At 44.3% G+C, this 20,622-nt stretch overlaps 6 protein-coding genes across 6 annotated transcripts; 2 read left to right on the top strand and 4 right to left on the bottom strand.

Moving 5' to 3' along the window:
* The first annotated feature begins 10,392 nt into the window (after positions 1 to 10,392).
* BT62DRAFT_931546 (uncharacterized protein) lies at positions 10,393 to 11,830 on the top strand. The gene is made up of 2 exons (XM_043186154.1): positions 10,393 to 11,309; positions 11,364 to 11,830. The coding sequence occupies exons 1-2, from the start codon at positions 10,598 to 10,600 to the stop codon at positions 11,777 to 11,779; spliced, it is 1,128 nt and encodes a 375-aa protein (XP_043040473.1). The 5' UTR covers positions 10,393 to 10,597; the 3' UTR covers positions 11,780 to 11,830.
* On the bottom strand, positions 11,711 to 14,143 carry BT62DRAFT_931545 (glycine hydroxymethyltransferase). The gene is made up of 9 exons (XM_043186153.1): positions 13,715 to 14,143; positions 13,551 to 13,658; positions 13,298 to 13,498; positions 13,234 to 13,241; positions 13,096 to 13,186; positions 12,742 to 13,043; positions 12,563 to 12,692; positions 12,279 to 12,513; positions 11,711 to 12,226 (listed from the first exon to the last, which is right to left on the bottom strand). The coding sequence occupies exons 1-9, from the start codon at positions 13,739 to 13,741 to the stop codon at positions 11,889 to 11,891; spliced, it is 1,440 nt and encodes a 479-aa protein (XP_043040472.1). The 5' UTR covers positions 13,742 to 14,143; the 3' UTR covers positions 11,711 to 11,888.
* A 92-nt stretch (positions 14,144 to 14,235) lies between these two features.
* On the top strand, positions 14,236 to 15,535 carry BT62DRAFT_1005367 (uncharacterized protein; the record flags this gene model as incomplete). Its single annotated transcript, XM_043177145.1, has 2 exons — positions 14,236 to 15,076; positions 15,132 to 15,535. The coding sequence occupies 2 exons, from the start codon at positions 14,236 to 14,238 to the stop codon at positions 15,533 to 15,535; spliced, it is 1,245 nt and encodes a 414-aa protein (XP_043040471.1).
* Positions 15,536 to 15,620: 85 nt separating this feature from the next.
* BT62DRAFT_893527 (family S53 protease-like protein) lies at positions 15,621 to 17,872 on the bottom strand (the record flags this gene model as incomplete). The annotated part of the gene is made up of 13 exons (XM_043183149.1): positions 15,621 to 15,677; positions 15,728 to 15,735; positions 15,796 to 15,828; positions 15,881 to 15,936; positions 15,983 to 16,325; positions 16,384 to 16,431; positions 16,480 to 16,509; positions 16,567 to 16,628; positions 16,681 to 16,736; positions 16,786 to 16,926; positions 16,978 to 17,103; positions 17,153 to 17,629; positions 17,684 to 17,872. 13 exons carry the CDS (start codon positions 17,870 to 17,872, stop codon positions 15,621 to 15,623), a joined length of 1,626 nt encoding a protein of 541 aa, XP_043040470.1.
* A 1,057-nt stretch (positions 17,873 to 18,929) lies between these two features.
* BT62DRAFT_95228 (uncharacterized protein) lies at positions 18,930 to 19,240 on the bottom strand. Its single transcript, XM_043188229.1, has one exon. The coding sequence runs from the start codon at positions 19,147 to 19,149 to the stop codon at positions 18,991 to 18,993; it is 159 nt and encodes a 52-aa protein (XP_043040469.1). The 5' UTR covers positions 19,150 to 19,240; the 3' UTR covers positions 18,930 to 18,990.
* Positions 19,241 to 19,929: 689 nt separating this feature from the next.
* On the bottom strand, positions 19,930 to 20,277 carry BT62DRAFT_931542 (uncharacterized protein). Its single transcript, XM_043186152.1, has 2 exons — positions 20,042 to 20,277; positions 19,930 to 19,987 (listed from the first exon to the last, which is right to left on the bottom strand). Exons 1-2 carry the CDS (start codon positions 20,248 to 20,250, stop codon positions 19,981 to 19,983), a joined length of 216 nt encoding a protein of 71 aa, XP_043040468.1. The 5' UTR covers positions 20,251 to 20,277; the 3' UTR covers positions 19,930 to 19,980.
* Between the last annotated feature and the right edge of the window lie 345 nt (positions 20,278 to 20,622).

Genomic DNA, 20,622 nt, shown 5'->3' with positions numbered 1-20,622 from the left:
TATAGATTCTATATCTGTTGTTAGTGTATAAAAGAAGGGAATGAGGGGGAAATAGCAAGCAAGCAACCCACCCCCACATTCAGACCTTCTAGCCCACTGTAGCTAGTTCTCAGAACAATGGATTTTGAGTTCTGCTTTGACTTAGTGATTTATTTAAGTTGCTTTGTCACTTAGAGAGGATTAGATTGGAATAATAACTGTATTTTGGGTTTTAGATTAATTTGGGTTCCAAACTATAAGGGTTTTGGCATCAGAATACAAGTTCTTCAGTTTTGAGGTCCACCAGCCAGCCAAGAGTGCAGCTAGTCAAGCCTAAGTGCTTGATAGACTTAGTATTTGGGTTTCAGAATATTCTAAGTTGATTTGGAGCATAATTTAGCATTGATTCTGAGTCCTAATTATACTTAAATATTGCTATAAACTACTCTCATGAGTATTGCATCTTTGAAAGCAAGATAGAGTTGAATAACTGTCTTTATTGACTGTTTCTTTGATTTTACTTAAAGACTGCAAGAGTGCTTCTATTGTACTCAAAACAACCAACCTCAACTGTATTTGGTGATTGTATATTGAGTGGTTAGGTGTTGGTGTTTGAGAGTTCATTTCTCATTCACCTCTCTTAGACACTTAGCCATTATCAAGCACATCATCATAGGAGTGTGCAGATTGTCAATAGATGTTGTAGTGTTTCTTCATAGTGTTTGCAGTGTGTTCCAGTACTATTTGAGTTTTATCATGTATTTTTGCTATTGTAGTGGCAAAATTGGAAGAGGCCAGCACAGATGTATATGTGTGACTTGTTTGAGCCACATTTGCATAGCAGCCAAAGTTGACACAGAATAGTGATTTTCCTGTTGCCAAGTAAACATGGTTGTTATGTTAGAAGGTGGCTAGTGCTAACCACTCTGTCTAATCATCTTATCAGTAATTGATGAAAAGCTGAAGGTATTTTTCAACTTCTTAGTTCACCCACTCTATTTGTCCATCTGTCTGAGGATAATATGCTGTAGAGGCATTCCACTTAATATTCAGCAAGTGGTACAAGTCATCCAGGAATTTGAAGACAAATTGTGGTCTCTGGTCTGAGATGACAACTTGCAGCATTCCATACTTCATGTATACTTCATTGCATAGTATCTTGGTCCAGCCCTCAGAGGTTAATTCTGTTGAGCATGTGATCAGTATAATGGCTTTTAAGAAGCAATCAACTATGATAAGGATTGTATCATAACTATTGCTTTCTGGCAATCTGGTTACCATGTCTGCTGAGATGTGGATCCAAGGCATATGTGGCACTTCATTTGAATGAAGTAGAGTGGCTCAGGCTTGAGTTGAAGCTTTTCCTCTTTAACAAGTTTCACAGGCTTTGATATATTGTTCTATGTCTGTTCTTATCTTGGGCCACCAGTAGTCACATAGCACCAATTCCTTGGTTTTAGTGATTTCTGGATGGCTAGTAGTTGTGTGATCATAGCATGTGATGATGATCTCTCCTCTTAGCATCTGATCCTAAGGTATATAGATCTATCCATCATAATGGATCATCTCTTTCTTCTTCATCATTCTCTGCTCATGGTTTAGCAATGGTGTGACTCATTAATCCCACTTGCTGGAGTCTCTGGTCATACTCTTGATGTGCTCATGAATTTTCTCCTCTGTGAGCATGATCATTGCTCAGAAGTGTTCTGGTCTGAGCAAAACCACTCCTTTGTTGTCATGGTTCCTTTGATCATGATTGGCCCTTTGGCTTAACAAATCTGCCTTCTTGTTTGCCATTCCTACCTTGTGATGCAGGATGTACAGGTATTGGCTCAGTTCTGTGATCCAGCAAGCCTGTCATCAATTTAGCTTTTATGGTTGTCAGAAATATCAAAGATTCTGGTGATCTATCTATATTTCAAATGTTCAGACTGCTCTGATCAGATAATATCACCATTCTTTAAGAGCTAGCATAATGACAAGCAGCTCTTTATTATAGATTTTATAATTCCTCTCAATTACAGAGAGAGCCTTGGAGAGAAATGCCATTGGTCACCACTTCCCATCTTGTTTCTGAGAAAGGACAGCACTAATGGCCTCTTCACTCAAATCTGCCTCTATCTGGAATCTCTCATCCTGTGTTGGTATCACTAGTACCACATCTTCTGTGAGATGCCATTTAAGATCATCAAATATGTTCTGTTGGCTGAGTCCCTATGTCCAAGGGGCATTGCTAGTTAGTTGCATCATTGATTGGATGACCTTGCTATAATCCCTGATAAACTGTCAGTAGAAGTTGGTGAACCCTAAGAATGATTGTAGCTCCTTCTTCTTTGTCAGCTCAGGCTATTCTACCACTCTGGCTACTTTGATTGGGTCTATGTGAATGCTTTCCTTGCTGATGATAACTCTGAGGTATTTGGTCTGTAGCATCTTGAATTCACACTTTTCTGCTTTGAGAAAAAGTTTATGCTTCCTCATGAGCACTAGTATCTGTCATACTAGTCTCCTGTGCTCCTCTTTGGTTTTTGACATTATGAGAATGTTGTCCAGATAAATTATAACTTTTCCAGTAGCAATGAGATCTTTGAATATATCATTCATCATCCACTGAAATGTGGCAGGTGAATTAGTGAGTCCAAAAAATATAACTATAGACTCAAAGAGCTCTTGATTAGTCCTGAAGGCAGCCTTCCATTTGTCCCTCTCCTTGATGCACACATTATTGTACCCCCACCAAACATCAAGCTTAATATAGTACTTGGTACTTCTGAGTTTGTCCATTAATTCTGAGATCAAGAGAAGCAGATAATAGTTCCTGATCATCATTTTATTTAGCTTCCTATAATCTTGGACTGGCTATAATTTACCATTCTTCTTTTTAACAAAGAAGAAGAGGGACACTATTGGGGACTTGGATGGTTGAATTCTCTTGCTGGAGAAATTCTCATTGAGAAACTTATCAAGTTCCTGTTGCTCATTGTTGCCAAGTGGATATGTCTTGCAATCAAGATTGGCATTGGCATTCAGGATCAGTTTGATGGCATGGTCTCACAGTTTTGGTTCAGAGAGTTTGTTAAAACTTTTCTTCTCAAACAGATCACTGAAGTCCTATGCCTATTCTGACACTATCTCCTCAAATGTCTTCTTCTTTCTCTGCTCATGAGCTTTGGCCACCAAATTGTTGGCATGATGAATGGTGCATATATAGATTGTGGGTTTCAGATCTACTGCAAGGATAGTTTCACTGTCTTCCATCTCCTCATCTCACTGATCCTTGGGATCTTCATCTGGTAACTCAAAAGGAAGTTTTTAACACTTGCACTGGGTGAACATGATTCTTTTGATTTTTCAGTTGATGAGAGAATTGTGCTGTATCAACTAGTTGTATCTCAGAAAGACTTCTTTGGTCCTAAGATCTATGACTGCTAGATCAATTTGTTTAGAATGATTCCTGATCTTAAGTCACAGTTCTACAAACTCAGTGATAGAGCTGGCTTAGTTCTTAGTGCCATTGGCATTGTATATGGAAATAGAGACAGCAGTGGCTCATATTGGCAACTGGTGCTTGTCAACAAAAGACTGGTTGATGAAGCTGCTAGTGCAGCCACTATTGACTAGTATAATAACTGCATGATTGGTTCAGTTTGTGAGCATTTCAATTTGGGCTTTGACTATCAGATCTCATCCTGCAGTCTTGGTTCAGTGGACATATCTTCACAGTCCATGCAATTTGTTGAGCCACTCCAAGGCTTGGCATCATTCTGCTTTCCTCATCCCTTTGATCATCTCATTGATGATCTTCTTGACTCAGGTCTTGTGTATCTAATTCTTGAGTATGACCTTTGCTGCTTCTTCCATTGGTGCATTCCTGATGGCTCTCCAGATCCATTCAGTATTGAATAGTCTGAGCCATCTGGAGGAAGCCTCTTCCTCTGTTTGGCCTGTGGGTGTTTGAGTTTGTTTTGGTGATTTATTGGCAGTATCAGTAGTCAGAGCACAGAATATATTCAAATGTATAGATGATTTAGACATATGAGTATCTACAGAAGTACTATTAGTCTGTCCAGTGGCTACCATGATACTATCCTTATTGGCTGATCCAGTGGAATCACTCACTGGTTGACCCCATCTTTTACCTTCTCTACTTTTGTTTCTGTGCCAAGCTCTTCTTCTTTCTTTTGCAATTCAGCAATCTGCATTTAGATATCTTCTCAGATGCATTTCTTCTTGGAGCAATTCTTGGCCATATGGCTCTTCTGCCTGCAGTTGAAGCACTTGCCTTCTTTCTTCATCCAATCTATGTCCATGAGCTTCCTTGTCTCTGTGTATGTTGTGCTGGTACCTATTTTTTGGGTACCATAGTTGGCTGTCAAGAGTCCTGATTTCTGAGTGGATGTGTTGTTGGGCTTTGAGGTCAATATAGCCAGGTTATTGGGCTTCCAGTTATCTTACAGCATGGTTTGCTCTGCTTTCTGTCTCTGTCACTCTTTGTACATTTTGATGATTCAGATCTTTCAGTCATTGTATCTGACTAGAATGTTAAACCTGATTGCTGAGATCATTGTGATATAAGAGTTAGGAACTCCTCTCTTGAGAGCCTCGACCATCCTCCCATCATTTGCTATATCCTTCCGTATTCTGGCAAGCTTTATGAGCTATTCTAGCTCATTTAAATAGTCTGTGACTGCTTTATTGCCTATCTTATACTCCTTGATCTTCTGCTTATGCACTTCCTGCACTGCTAGATCAATAAATTTGTCATTGAGCATTTGCTTGAATACCAGCCACAAGAAATACTAATAGTATGCTCTTATAGTCAATCAGAAGTTAGGTGAGATAAGGATCCATCAGATTTTGGCTTTGTCCTCCAGATATAAGGCTGTAAATGCAATCTTATTCATGTCAGTTCTGAGATAAACAATGTATGCCTCAAAATATTGCTTGCAGTCAATTAGGAATCAGTCAATATCATCAGAAACCCCTTTAAAGGAACAAGGTTTTCTGACCAGATCTGGTCAGCATTGCAAGACTACAGCATTTTCAGGCAGTGATCCTATGGGATTAGGCCACTAGTCAAAGGGTGGGTGGCACCATTCAGTAGGCAGCCTGAGAAATGAATGGAGTGAATTGTTGTCAGCCATGGGGCTCTCCTGAGGGGCAGCCTCTTTTTGCACAATTATCCCATCACATATTATGAAGCCTAGTTTAACCATCTTGGAGTTATTGTGGATCAGATCTTTTCTGGTTTCACTTCTGGTGGCTTTATCTGATGGTGGTTATCCACCAAGTATTTGGCTCCCTTTGCCAGTCCAAGGATTACAAAAGCCAGCAGATCAAGTTGCCAGCTATAGTCAGAACTGAGAGAATCAAGTTGCCACTGATCAGACTGAAGAGGTGGAGTACAAATATTGACTCTAAAGAGAGGAAGCCATATACACAGCCCTTTGCAGAGTGACAGATGGTGTCCACAGCATTGGCTGATACTCTGGCAGCTGACCAATTAGATTCTTGGGATGGTTTTAGTTATACTGTTTAGTGGCATAGCTAGTGGCAGCATGCTGCAGGATCTCTGTTTATTCTTCTGGTTCAGTATGAATATATAATTTTCCCATTTGCAACACCAACCAGTTGGCTTCATACCATAAAAATGTTACCCTCTTTATATACAGTTTCTGATACTCCTCCATTCATATTCTTTGAATCTCCTTCTCTGATGCTTCTTCATCTGTATCTTCTGAGTAAAAGTATTAAATATCTCCATCACCATAGAGCACTCTACTGCTTTCAGTTTTCTCATTGTCTTCAACCTGGTTGTCCTTGTTCTCTTTTTCCTCAAGAAGAGAAGTGACAGGCTGGTCAAAGATATTCTTCTCATCTCTGGACAGTCATATTGTCATTGTTGTTGATCTGCTGCTCTAGCTGGATACTAGGTTCAGTGGTGAGGCTCAGATTGAGAGGGACTGAAATCATAGAGAGCTTTACTTAGGGACTGACTCCAATTTGTGTATTGTGCCTGTTGCTGTCAGCCATTCTTGCTGCCTCTGGGCACTCACTATAGATTCTGAAGTTTCTATAGAATCTTTTATTGAGAAACTGGCAAGTGACTCTACTTTCAAGAAAGCTTTGAAGAACACAAGCAGAGATATAGGTATTGACAGAAACTTATAGCCTGTAGTGTTCAAGGATGGACTTGTCATCTCTGAGAGTGGTGTCAGGACTGGGAGTTCAGCTGGAAGGGGGATATTAGAGGGATGGAGAGTGCATGGTGATTCAAGAGACATCATCTCAAAGTAGAGGAGGAATTCTTCTATCTTCTTTTCTTCTTGCTTTATCTGCTGTGAGTACTTCTTGGAGTTCTGAACCCCATGAGTCTATCTTAGTTGTGCTAGACTCTCTGAAGATGGAAGTTGACTGAGAGAGTTCAAACTGGAGTTCATATCAATCTGGAGATGCACTGCTGAGATGCTTGGCCTTGATCTCATGCTGTCAGGTATGAGCTTGCCAGTCTCACTTGGCCCTCTCATAGGCTTGCTGTCCTTCTGCATGGATGTGTGCTGCAAGCTTGCTGTGAGCTTCTGAAAACTCAGTTTGTCCTTGGTTCTGCCACTGCTTCTCCTGTTGAACTGCTTCATTCTAGTTAAAAGAAATGTTAAAGTCTCAGGCTAGAAAGAGTCAGTGTATAATTTCATCTCTTGCTGTCTCCTCTTCTCATCAGTCATAGATTTGCTGAGAGGAAGACCTTTTCATCCCAGCACTGGTCCTAAAGGACCTTGGAGTTGAGGCAAGGCTTGAGTTCAGAGTTTGGTAGTTGTCAAGAGGAGTATGCTGAGATCTCTGAGCCATCCTAGTAGCATCAAGGAAATCCTGAGTGTGATCAGCAATCTCATGGGTTCTAGGAGCAGTGGAAGAGTCAGAGGAGAGAGACTGGCAGAAAAAGTCCTCTGAAAGGTCTTCATCCTTATGGTTTAGAATAGAGGGCAGGATCTATAGATTTCAAAATCCTGTGAGACAATTGTCTCTGTTTCTGCTGATTGATCTGGGGAGGTATCAGTGTTCTTCTTCTTGAACATCCCTTGTATGTGAGCTGCTAGGCTTAGCTTCAGATATGGGGCTTGCCATAAGCTGATGGGATATTCATCAGAATTTGGGAATATCATGAAGAGGAAGGTTGAGGGTTATATTGCATAGAATATAATGGATGTTTTAGAACTCTTGATAATATCTGACAGCCCAGGCAGTGATTGATTAGCATCTCTGGCATAGCTAGATGATCATCAATAATCCTAACAATGTTCTGATAATGGAAGCAAGGAGTTCAAAGAACTCATGATCAAAGTTCAGGTCTGATAAGTTGATTGGAGGCATTTGGTTTTCTCCACACTATAATGCATAAGGAAAGAGAAGTAAAAGCCTCAAGCTAATTGTTAGACTCAAGCTGCACATGATCAGAAACATGTGATAGACTAGTGTGTCTTCACATTTGAGACTTCCACTAGAATTCACTTATTGTGCTTTATTGACCAATATGCTTTAAGGCCTTTGAGAGTAGCTTGAGAGTAGAATAAGATGGAATAAACTTTAGCTCAAAGCTGAGGATTTCCAGTGAGAGCAAGCCACCTTAAATACTATACAGATCAGGTCTAAATATACTACTGCCTATTGTACATTGTCAAGTCCTTTATGCCCATTGTTCTTAGACATCATTACTGTACACAAAAGGTTCATTGTGCATTGTTGGGCAACACTGTTGCATCAGAAGACAATGACTGACTAGGCTTTGTTGTGATGACTAAGCCAGTCTCACAGTCTTAAGCACTGGTCTAAGTGCTCTGACTAAGCATAAATAGGGGTTAAGTCACAAAAAAAGTAAAAAGATGGAAAAATCATAATATAATCCAAGTGCATGAGCTGTGAAAATATTGGAACAACAGCATACCTCAGAAGAATCATTTTTGAAAGTTGTAAATGTTGCAATAGACTATGCATGCATTGGAGAAACTGCAGACAACCTCAGTGATAAGCTATTAAGCCTTGAAGAAGCTAAGACAAGGCCAGACTGGCATCATTGGAAGAAAGCAATAGATGAAGAATACAATCTATTGACTTTTCTAGGCACATGACAGCTGGAAGAATTACCCAAAGACAGATCACTTGTAGATTGCAAGTGGACTTACAGATTGAAAAGGAATGGTGATGGGAAAATCACCAGGTATAAGGCCAGACTTGTTGCAAAAGGATTTTCACAGGTATCTGGCATTGATTTCTTTGAGACATATGCACCTGTTGTCAGGCTGGACATATTCTGCCTACTTATGGCAATTGCTGCTTAAAGAAATCTAATCATTCATGAAATAAATATTGTTGGAGCTTACTTAAATAATAAACTCAATGAATCCATCTATATGATATAGCCCTCTGAATATTCAGATAGGAGTGGAAAAGCAGCACACCTCAAATTAACATTGTATGGACTCAAGCAATCTGGCTGAGTTTAGAACAATAAATTAAATGCTACATTTTTGGGACTTGAATACACCAGATTGATCAGTGATCAATGTGTGTACATCAGACAAATGAGTTCTAGTCCTATAATCATAGCTGTACATGTTGATGACATGATATTGCTTGCCTCAGATGATGAAACCATGTCTAAAATGAAAGAAGAGCTTAAGAAGAAGCTAAATGTCACAGACATGAGAGAGATTCAATATATATTAGGCATGAAGATAAACAGGAATTGGAATAAGAGCACTATCACTCTATCCCAGAAGGCATATATTCTCAAAGTACTTGAGCAAATGGGCATGAATGACTGCAAACCAGTCAAAATGTCTATAGACCCAAATGTACAGCTAGAGAAAATTCCAACAGAAGACCTACAAGACATTGACACAGCCACCAGGCAATATTACCATACTGGTGTTGGATCACTAATGTATGCAGCCAATAGATTCTGGCCTGACATCACATATGCTATCACCAAATCAAGCAAGTATGTGCAGAATCTGGCTGCTGAGTATGTCACAGCCTTGAAGTGAGTTTTCCACTATCTGAAGGAGACTCTAGACTTTGGAATCACATATGGAGAGACTATGAATAAGCTGATACTTTATTCAGACTCAGACTGGAGAGAAGATAGAGTAGATAGAAGATTAACATCTGGTTATGTCTGTATCTATGCAGGGGAGCTGTTACTTGGAGCTCAAAGAAACAGCTCACTATAGCCTTATTCACTATAGAAGCAGAATATATGGTCCTTGCACACACAATCTGAGAAGTAATTTGGCTACAAGCACTCTTAACCAAATTAGAATTGCCATCTTATAAAGTGACAACTATTTTTGTCAACAATCAATCAGCAATCAAATTCACTGAGAACCTCATATTTTATGTATGATCAAAGCATATAAACATATGGCACCACTTTGTTCATGAGCATATGGCTTCAAACAAAGTCAAAGTTCAGCACTGCACATCAGAGGAGAACTTAGCAGATATATTCACTAAAGGCCTACCAAGACCATTATATGAGTATCTATCTGCAGATATTCTGGGAACTCAGAATTGAGGGAGAGTGTTGGGATAGCAATCTCAAGTGAGTATGAGAATGTACTTGAAGATACAATGCCAATCAGCAGCAGCTGACTTGGATCATAATCCAGACTTATTTAGTATTTCATAGAAAGATCTCAAAGTAATACAAAATGTATTTAAGTAGAATGTCTCTCTCTTGAGAGGCTAATTCTAATCCTCTGTACATTACTCTGCTCTCTACTTACAACAAACTTTTTGCTGGTGGATGACATGCCTGAAATGAACACCATTCTGCAACTAATCACACTACTTAAGACAGGATGCATTTTTCTGCCTATCTGTAAGAAAGCTGGCAAATTTTTGTGCATTTGTGATACCACAATGTGCATGTGTGGTCACTATCACCACCATGTAGCATTGGTCAAGCCTTCCACACTTATGTACACTTGTTGAATAACATGATATGTAAGAAATAGTCAACTATCCCAAGTGTATGTTTGCTGCTACCAAAAACTGTCAACTGGAAGTTTTTGCACATGCACAGTGAAAAGAAAGGGATCCCCCGATGACACAAGCTGGTACTGCAGTGGCAAGGTCATCATGTCTTGATGTTGCAAGCAGAGCACAAAGGACAAGGACAGCAGATATATAACCAATACAGAGTGGTGCCTCTGTAATAGTGATTAAACTATTAAGAACAGATACTGCACTTGATCTAAGCCAAAAGGCCAGAGTGGTAAGGTTGTCGGATGTCCGGATACGCCTTATGTCTCAGGGAGTGCGCACAGACCATGCATTACGTGTTATATTTGGATCAGAGGCTGTCGCCACTCCATAAAATTTCACCTCCGATTCCATTCTTCTTTTCAAAACTCTTCGACGACTTATCCCTTCCATACACGCTCCTCCGGAGTCGAAAATTGTACGGGAGATATTGTTCCGTCGTAGATTTATTTCGACTTCGCTTTCGCTAGCAACACTACGCTTACGGGCTATGATGGATTTCTAGATAGTGGTGAAAGTTACATCCTTTCAGACTTGTACTCAATTATCTGATGCGATACGAAGAAATACCTCTACAATGGTTCCAGCTGAGCTCATGGATGTGATCTTGGACTATTTGCGTGACGATCCTTCGACTTTGAAGACTTGTAGTCTCGTCTCCAAATACTGGCTCCAGTCGAGCCGTCGTCATTATTTCCGTGCTGTTGTGACGGCATTAAACCAATACAAATTTGTCGAACTTTGCGCCAATACCAATGCCTTCATTCCACAGACTTTACATGACGTCTACCTCGTACTGGAACCCCAGCTAGAGACAGAGGCATTCTCGCGAACCCTCCCCGTCCTACAGAATACAACTTCCCTATACGTCAAGTTTGCCAAATGGGAGCCCAGCCTATCCACCTTATCGGCCAAGTTTCCCGGTATCACGAATCTCCGCCTGGACAAAATTATCTTCGACTCCCTCTCCCACGCACTCGACTTCATCACATCTTTCCCCCTTCTCCAATCACTTTCGATTCACGATACGTCTTGGCCAGATCCTCACGAGGATATACGCCCTCCACCTATCAGCCTAACCTATTTGACATTGTCTGACTGCTGTCAGCGGGACATCTTCGACCGGCTGTGTTCCCTCGAACCTATCCCATTGATACCGCACATCGACCTCGGCTATTCCGTGCGACCTGCAGACACCCGGTCCATCGGCACGTACCTCTCCCATCTCGGGGAGGCACTACAGACGCTCACCTTTGGATTCTGGTCATTCGACGCTGGAGGCGACGCAGGTGCGGTCCATGATTGTGTTTTGAGATTTTTTCTCGCTGACTCCCGGCCTTCAGAAGACTTTTACCTCTCAGCAGACTTAGGTTTGAATGCCAGCTTGCGCCGTCTGAGGGTCGATTATTTTATTAGTAACATGGAGGTGTCGCAGGTGACGAGTGCTGGGCCATGGATCGTAAAGATGCTGCACCGACTAAACCCCGCAGCGCTAGAGAACGTCGATCTGGGGATATCGCCTTGGTCGGGAGATGAGTTGGACACCGAGGATGATTCCATCGACTGGGTGGACCTGGATCAACTTTTCTCAGGGCGGCTGTCAGGAGCACGTCTGAGGTTTCTGGTATACGGCTACGCCGTTTTTGAGCAGATATGCGAAGGATTGAAGGACAGACTGGCGACATGTAGCCAGCGAGGCAACCTGTTGATTGAGAGATGCCGACAACCAATTTCACGTTTACATATATCGCACAGATAATATTCGGACGATGTTGAATGTCCGCAGGACGTAGGGCTACAAAATACAATGATTGTTGAATCTTCTAAGTCGTGTCAAAGCCAACATTATCACATAAAGCAAGCAGCTCTCAATCGTCATGGATACCCTCAGGCTTCTTGAATGTTGCCGCATCCACACCCGGGAGCGGCCATTGCTTAGCGAAGGCCCGTACTTCGTCTCTTAGCTGCTTCACCTTGGCGTAGCCCTCCTTGCCCTCCTCCTGCGTAGTCGCAACGCGCACAAAGTCCTTCAGCATCTTTGTTCCGGCTTCCTTCTGCAGGATCAGAGACAGCTGGACGGCGCGGTGCAAGAGGTCTGCGACGACTTTGATATCGGACTCGACCATGTTTCGTGAAGTCAAAGCGGAGGTGCCTAGACGAATACCACCGGGGACCTGCGCGGAAGCGTCACCAGAGACAGCGTTTTCTATGTTGATAGAGTGATTAGCATGAGCATTCTCAGAGAATAATGAACGCACTGTTGATGGTGATGCCCATAAGATCACAGACCTTTTCGATTTTGCTACCAGTCAGACCGAGAGGACGAAGATCCCAGAGAACGAGATGATTGTCCGTTCCGCCCGTTTGGAGCTTGTAGCCATGCTCAGAGAGAGAAGCAGCCAGAGTGCGAGCATTCAGGATAACCTGTTTCGCGTAATCCTTGAATGCAGGCTGGGCAACTTGAAGGAGAGCGGTGGCGACAGCGGCGATCGTCTATAAGATGGTGAGCGCAGGCGGAGCCAAATGAAGCGATAGGACATACGTTATTGTGGGGACCACCCTGGCACGCGGGGAAGACGGCCTCGTTGACGCGTTTCTCGAGGTCCTTGGCGTTCTCGAGGTCTTTCCGGAAGAAGATGAGACCGGCACGAGGTCCACGGAGCGTCTTGTGTCTATAGATACGCGTCAACGCGTGAGGCAACCCAAAAGCTGAGAACTCACGTCGTGGTCGTGACTACATCGCAGTAGTCAAATGGGCTGTTAAGTTCTTGGGCAGCGACGAGACCGCTCGTGTGGGCCATGTCGCACAGGAGCCACGCGCCTTCCTTCTCGGCCGTCTTTTTGAGTTCAGCATAGTCCCAGTCACGAGGGTACGCAGAGGCGCCACAGACAATCATTCTTGGTTTGAATATCTTGGCTTGGGCAGCAAGAGAGGGATAATCGATGAGGTTCGTGTCAGAAGTAATGGAATATGGTAATGATTGGAAGTAGATGGAGGAGGCCGTCATTTTCTTTTTCGCAGTCTAGTGATATCGAGTCAAATAGCAGTTATTCTTATTAGCGAGCAATACGCACGTAATAACCGTGAGTGAGATGGCCACCGTCGGGAAGGCCAAGACCCATGAGACGATCATTCGGTTGAATGAGCGCAGTGAAGGCGGCAAAGCTAAATGAAACGTAAGAAACTATTGTTCGAGTTCATAGCCAACCTACTTGGCCGTCTAAAAGGAAAAAATATATCTGAGTGCGGATTTGGACGAGGAGAGAATAAACGCACGCTTCCAGAGTAAGGCTGCACGTTAACACCCCATTTTGCAGGATCGAGGTTGAACGCTTTGAGCGCCCGTTTGCGACAAAGGTTCTCGAGTTCGTCGATGTATTCGTTACCACCGTAGTAACGAGCACCTGGGAGACCTTCCGAATACTTGTTTGTCAGAATAGAGCCATTCGCTTCCATGACGGCCTGGCTGGTAAGGTTCTACACTTTCTTTCAGCCGATATGCACGCTCCAAATTGTCGGAATAACACACCTCTGAAGCAATCAGCTCAAGACCAGAAAGTTGTCTCCATGACTCCTTGTCAATGATATTTTGAACTTCTGGGTCAATCTCTGCCAAAGGGGCATACAGCATTTTATTCTAACAAGGATGAGTTATGAAGAACTTTTTCCAAAATGGTGATACATAGCACATACGAATTCAGGTGTCGACGCCGTGGCCATTTTTCTGACACTGGAGCGGGCTAAGCGTGAAGAAGGAGAGAGGGAAGGTATCCGAGATGGCGGTGGTCGGGAAAAGAGCAGACGAATCATGGCAAAATTATTGCGAGCGCGAAAATTGTAGGGCGGCCGGGAATTGCCGTTCGGTCACGACTCTCTCGATTCAAGCAGCTGCACAAAATCGAATGTTGAGGTCGGTCGACCTATCGTTTGGGAGGACGAGCAACCTTTGAGTGGGAAGGAAGCGATAAGCAGTGGTCACCATTTGTCCGCGCGGAACTCCGACCTTCCATGACTTTTCCGGCCAGTGTTACTATATACTATAGCAGTAACAATACCCCCAAGGAAAGGTGAGGAGAGTGGGGGGTGCGGTGCGTACGCTTGAAAAAATATTACAACGTCACCCTATACTTGGAAATTTTGTTTGTGGGAAGTTTACTGCAGGGTCCCGAGTCAGATCTTTACGCCGACTTCCTCTCTCCGTGACTGCCACCATCATGTCGATTCAGTTGCTACCACAAGAACTAATCGATGAAATCATCAATTTTCTTGAAGACGAATGGAATATATCTCCCGAGCCACTTGTCAGCTGCAATTCTGTTTGCCGTTCTTTCAGAGCCCGTAGCCGACCTCTTCTGTTTAAGATAATCATGCTATACGACGCAGCGTCGTGTCGGCATTTCCAAGAAATCTTGGTATCCTCTCCTGAAGTCGCCTTCTTCCCACGGGGCCTGGATATCCTTGATCCCGCTTTCTTGGAAGATGACGAGGTAGCAATGACATGGATAGCTCAGGACCCTGTTTTGCCAGTCATACTATCTTCACTCATCCGTCTTCGGAGCATCTCCATCGTCAGCGAGCCCGGGTATGATGATTGGGGAAGACATGTCCGTCCTTTTGCAATCCAACACGCTTCAGACGCCTTGCACAAGTCACTTATCGGTGCCTTGCGCTCCCCCCATCTAGAATGTATAAGACTGGAGGGGGTCATTGTTGATTCATGCCACAACCTCTTCAACTTCCTTGCTGATTGCGGACCCTCTATAAAGTCCCTCGAAGTTCTTTCCCTCTGGCATAACGAAGAGGGTGACGTTGGTCAGTGTGCGGGTGGCTTAAGTCTGCCCGTATCGACAGGTTCTCGCCTCCAACTCCGGACATGTAGCATTCATATATCTGAATGCATCGTCGACTATCTTTTGAGTCGTCATTCTGCGGTGGATATCCAATCGGTATGGGGTCTGGCATTGCATTTGAAGCACGCTCGTCTTGGTGTTAGGTCAAGGGCAAGCTCCCTGCTCACGCACGTCGTAGATCTGGTTATCGAAGATTTTTATACTGGTACGTTATCGTCTCTTCATGTTCTGTCTGTGGCCTTGACATTACTTTCATACAGAACGCACACCAGAGATCTTTGATCTCGGCTCTTGCGGCAAGCTTCGCTTCATTCATTTCATTCCCAGGGTGAATATCACCAAAACAAATTGCTGGTCGTACCTTGCCAGAACGTTGGCCACGATCACCACAGATATCCTCGAAACAGTCGAGATCGATGCATACGTAGATTGGCTTGACAATACTATCCCTTCTACTTCAATCATTAACGAGTTCGACTGGACTGCTCTTGATTCGGTGCTTTCGAGACCCTCAATGCACAATCTCAAAAAAGTCCGCTTGACATTGACGACGTTCAGTCTACCTCAGAATGATCAAGTGGATGTAATTTTGAAGACTGGCTTTCCGTTGCTTTTGAAGAAAGGGATCAAGGTTCAGATGTCACATATGAATTTAGATGGATGAGCCCAGTCGAGGTATTGTAAGTGGATTGAAAACTTCTTTGCTCAAAATTCTCACTACAACGACAGAAAAGTTGTGATCTAATCTCTTATAAGCCTACCGCTGCCAACAACGCAGCAAAGTTAGGTGTACCGAGACCCGTGACCTAGAGTAAGATGAGTAGGGAACATCAGCCTGGGAGTGAACGCGGCGTACGGGATCCCCTTGAAAAGGTGGAAATTTGTGTTAGCCTTAATTGGGACCACAGATGGCAATCCACTTACAACCAACTCCTGCCGGAAAACCATTAGTACCGCCTATTCCATGTCTATCAACAGCCTGTATCGAAGCGGGGGAAATGAAGCTTACATCCCGGGTTATCACCGGTAGTGATATCGAAGAGCGCCTTGGGGTTCGCGTACAAGCTAATTTGTTTCAGTTCCTGGTCTCACGACCTCGACGTGCACTCACAAGGGGTTCAAAAAGCCGAGTACCGGTTTCCCTGCTGCAATTAGTCGATCGTTGATAAGGGACACGACACTGGCAAAGATAGGGCTCGAGCATGAGGTTCCACCAACCAGGCCTGCTTCTCCTCCAACCACGATCTCAACGTCATTGCCTTGCGCCGATACATCGGGGAATGCTCGGCCAGAGGTGTTGAACCTTCCGGCATTGGTGTTACCCAGTGCGGCGAGGTAGGCGGTGACAGCCGAATCTTGGTAGGACGGACGGGCAAAAACGTTGGAAAAACCACCGCTGCTGAAACTCGCGGAAGTCTCGGTTATACCCTCTGTTGCGCCTACAGCAGTGTGGACTATTAACGAGTGTCAGTTTTTAGTAAACTGTTTCAGTCTGGATAGATGGATACTCACACGGGCAACCTCCAGGGAATGCAGGAATAAAGGTCGTGCAATTTTCCCCTGTGAATATTCAGACGTTGACGGGAACGAAAGCGACATTAAACAAACCTTGCTGGCCGCCCCCTACACCACCGTCGCCTAGATTTACATTCTCCTATTCAGAGGAGAATCGACTGAGATAATTCAAGATATCACCTGATGCAAAGAGAATCGACACGCCCCGAGCACCGAGGGCCATGTAGGCATTGCACAAGCGTCTGTGCACCATAAATTATTTCCCGTGTGAACAGCCCCAAAAAAAAAGCTCACATTTCAGCACTGGCCGGAAGGTCCGTCTCGTCGAAACCGTAGCTCGTTGTCAAGACCTATAAGCATGCTATTGAGCAGTGTGATTCGGCACAGGTAACAGCATACTTGAGGCGGGCTAGTTTCGGCAAGAAGGAAGTTGATGATATCGAGGAAACCATCGATGCCGTCTGTTGAAGCGTCGCCGACAGAGATGAAAAAGGTTGGAACATGAGTGGCAACACCAATAGTGTATTGAATGTCGAGATCCTGAGCCAGTGTCAGCACAACTATCAAGAAGCCTTCAAATTTAATTCTTACGGCCTCAATTCCGGCCTCATTCCGGCCCTGAGGGTTCCGACCACCATCGAGAGTCTGTAGAGTAAAAGTCGTCGTTGACGGTATGTCAGGCCTCAAGGCGCGCAAGAACGTTTGAAGATCTGCCTCCTATAGCACTCGTCAGCTCGGTACAACAAAAAAAACCCAGGAAATCCACCTGAGCGAACTGATCGATGAAGCCAGAAACCCCCAATCGATTAGTCGATTGCGTAGCGGGAGTCGCGGGAATGCCATAGAGAGCTTGCAGACATGCGGGTGTGACGATACTGTTGCATGACGAAGGAGCTGGATTTGCTCGCTCCGTAAGGTTAGCCGTCACAGGAATGGACATCATGGGTTTCGGGCCAAAGGTCGGTTTCGCAAAAGATGTCGTAGGATGCACAACCTCGATAAAGTCGGTCAGGTCTGAAGGTATCGAAGCGCTCATGGTACGGATAAACTGTTGCCCTGTTTCGATATGGACAAAAGTTTCGTACTGGGCGCTGAGGAGCGTGTTGGCTTTTTCGACAGGAATTGTGAATGTCAGCCAGTCATCGAACGCGCCGCTGGTTTTGACATCGGTGATCCCGTTATCGGAAAGCCACTCAGTAACGGCAGTTACTGCTCCTGAAGTTGGCGCGCTGAATGCTTTGACCTAGGCAACGATGAACAAAATAGGTATATAAACGTAAGGGGGAAATGGAAAGACCTCATCGAAGCTAAGATGTTGCCCGTATAGATCGCTATCCGGTTCACTGACAGCGTACAAGGCTTTCTCGAGGCCAGCGATATCAGTTGGCATGAGACCAATCCGGAAATTCAGATTAGCCTGAGGATCTGTCGTATCCGCCTTGACGAATCGGCTAGGGACAGCATCACGCTGATCGAGAACGGTCATGGCTCGGGGAGTGGGACTCCCAGTCACCACAGAAGAGACTGCGAAGAGAGCAACGCTCAGAGGGATGACTCTAACCATGATTCAGGACAGTACGGAGATTGGCACAGGTAACCGGGAAGCCAAAGCCTAACATTTATATTCCTGGGATCCAGCCGGAGCATAGTCCAAACGTGTAGCAAGTGGTTGCTTTCCTGATGCTTGGGCACAAGGATGACTAGAGATAGCCAGGAATAGTTTGAACGCGTCGATCAAGAACTGACCCGGTTGTTCATGACGAGGGAAAGGCAGTCTTAATGAAGGTAAGGGTGCCTGGCTCAGCAGACTCATTTTTTTTGTGACTGATAAGCGTGGGGGAAAACTGTCATAGTCCCACGAATATGAGAAAGAAGTCCTCGAGGTATTGAAGCTGACATATTGAACGATCATGATAAAACTTGGAAGCACTTGGAAGAGACTTTATTTAGAAATAAAGTACGACCGTGGTCCCATCGCATAAGGTAACCAGTGATATACATGTTTCAATATTCCTAGAACCATGAAGCGTGACTAGAATCCATATGCCAATTGCAAGTACAACATACCATCTGAGTGAACGTAGACCATATGCTTCAATCAGAATGGCGCGATACGTGCTTTGAATTGATCACAATGTAGGGAACCAGTGGCCGTGGTGGTGGTTCAGAACAAGTGCCAAATCGCTTCGCTCGCGTGCTCACCGTATTGTGGCTGTGTATCGGATCAATTTTGAAATGCAACCACCACCATCTCGTTCTCTTTCGACTTTCTCAAGCTCCAAATAGTAGGATTGTGAGGCCGGCACTGCCGACTGGGCATCAGAAAAATGTACTTTTGGTAACGCGACAGGGAACTAACGATGAGATACACGCTGCCAGGCTTATAATATCCTACGGAAAGTCCTCGGAAAGGAAGCAGGAGTAAGTAAATTGGACTCGTACAGACTCCTGGTGTTTGCTGACACAGTGGCCCTCAGGTAGATCAATGCCATGTGGAGCTCGAAGAAGCTCTTGTATCGTTAACTCTCATGCAGGACCCTTCAGTCACGATTGAGTTCCATCCGTACTCGAACGACCTAGCGACATCCCTACCAGAGATATCGACTACCTAAGGGGAACAAGATTGTTTTGTTCCGCTCGATTCGAAGGTTGTGTGTGCCACTTTTTCTCCCTAGTGCAGTAAGTCCCCCAACCGATTGTACCAAAGCAAGTCAAGCTTAAAAGGGCGCTATAGGTCCTCTTCAAGGAGATCGAAAAAGCCATTAGAACATCCCATTATGCCTTTCTGGCGGGCGCATCGTAGTGTTTTGTCCCTTCAATCTCCGGTTGATATCTGCTAATGTTGATCTCGACGCTGTAACGCTGGTGTCCTGGTCATAAGGAATCGACGTAGCCCTCTTCTCTGGAGCCAAGAACGCCACCCACCGGAATGTATGACGGTCAGTTCACAGAAAATTTGATAATATGTTCTTTGTGCTTTCTTTCGTGGCAACGATGTTGACTGGTTTTTGTTCAAATGGAATCGGCTCGCTGTGCACCGTCTCAGTGGCACAAATTGCTAAGCATCCCATATTAAACATTGCTTTGGCACCAACCTTCGACTTTTCCTGCTGTATTTTGTACGTTTATTAAGAAGTCGATTGTCTGCATCATTCAAACGCGACTTTACTCATCTTCAGCATTTGTTGCGAAGATTCTGGATAAGGTTAATAGAGCAAGTCCAAATGCTGCATACGAAACTAAAACTATGTAAGCGGACAAATCTCGTTTCGCTTGCGAACAAGCGACTACACAGGATTATCACTGTCGGAGTTATCTTAATGAATTCATTCACATTTCAATGGCGATCGAGAAAGGTATTGGGAATTGCAACTATATACGGGGTAACATTGGTATAAAAGGGCTCATTCCCTGTCCATGTGTGTACTCATCACATCATATCTTTCATCAATCATTAACGATATCGAAAAAAACCTCAAGTCATGTATATCTAGAACCAAAGCTTCAGCAACCAACACGAAGCGGAGATGAAGCAGTACGAACCTGATGAACCAGCAACGAGCGGGATTCCCTCGATTTGAGTCCAAGAACCGTTTACTCACTGCAACCCAGTTCCAGTTGAAGGCTAATCTTGCGAAGGGAGGAGAGTGCTTACAGGAGTGAAAGAGTGATGTCGCCGTTGACCTTGGCCTGAATGGCAATCTCGACCTCGAGGTTAAGGTCCAAGCGAAGCTTCAGAGCCTCCTTTTGCTTTCCAACACCGCCGCGGCCCAACCCTTTGTTGGTGGCGGGGGCAACTTGGTTATCACCGGCGAAGGCTGCGTCGGTGGGGGCGAATTGAGTAGTGGTTTGTGGGGCAGACATGATGTAGCAGTGGATACTGAAGTGAACGTTGGATTTCCTCTCCCTTTAAACGGTCATCTAACTCTACTTACAGTTTTGGAGTAACATAAACATAGCGGTCGTTTGCACCCCAGAATTACTATCGGGTAACCGTCTCCTTCGTTCCTAGCAACTTAACCTGTTCTGGTGATAGAGATTTCCAAGTACAGCTCGGGACTGGTGCGTCGTGCATCGGACAGAATTCCATTTCATAGAATTCAGTATGCTGCGTACACGAGCTGTTCACGAGTTACAAATGAAATACGGTAACCTTCTGAAATGACATCTGTCCAGTGGAGTTGGGAGCAGCAATTCGAGACCGTCCAGCGACGCACCGGATTGGCTTGAGGTGGC

This window comes from Guyanagaster necrorhizus, assembly GCF_019112545.1.
Source record: "Guyanagaster necrorhizus MCA 3950 unplaced genomic scaffold BT62scaffold_11, whole genome shotgun sequence".
Classification (NCBI taxonomy): domain Eukaryota; kingdom Fungi; phylum Basidiomycota; class Agaricomycetes; order Agaricales; family Physalacriaceae; genus Guyanagaster; species Guyanagaster necrorhizus.
Note: the sequence above shows the minus strand (reverse complement) of the source record. Positions and strands in the feature narration are given on the sequence as shown.

Coding starts and splice junctions, on each gene's coding strand:
- BT62DRAFT_931542 (XM_043186152.1), bottom strand. CDS start 20,250: ATGTCTGCCCCACAAACCACTACTCAATTCGCCCCCACCGACGCAGCC.
- BT62DRAFT_931545 (XM_043186153.1), bottom strand. CDS start 13,741: ATGGCCACGGCGTCGACACCTGAATTC. Junction 13,659..13,714: donor CGGCGTCGACACCTGAATTC/GTATGTGCTATG, acceptor CATCCTTGTTAG/AATAAAATGCTGTATGCCCC. Junction 12,693..12,741: donor GATGTAGTCACGACCACGAC/GTGAGTTCTCAG, acceptor GCGTATCTATAG/ACACAAGACGCTCCGTGGAC.
- BT62DRAFT_931546 (XM_043186154.1), top strand. CDS start 10,598: ATGGTTCCAGCTGAGCTCATGGATGTGATCTTGGACTATTTGCGTGAC. Junction 11,310..11,363: donor CGACGCTGGAGGCGACGCAG/GTGCGGTCCATG, acceptor CCCGGCCTTCAG/AAGACTTTTACCTCTCAGCA.
- BT62DRAFT_95228 (XM_043188229.1), bottom strand. CDS start 19,149: ATGGCTTTTTCGATCTCCTTGAAGAGGACCTATAGCGCCCTTTTAAGC.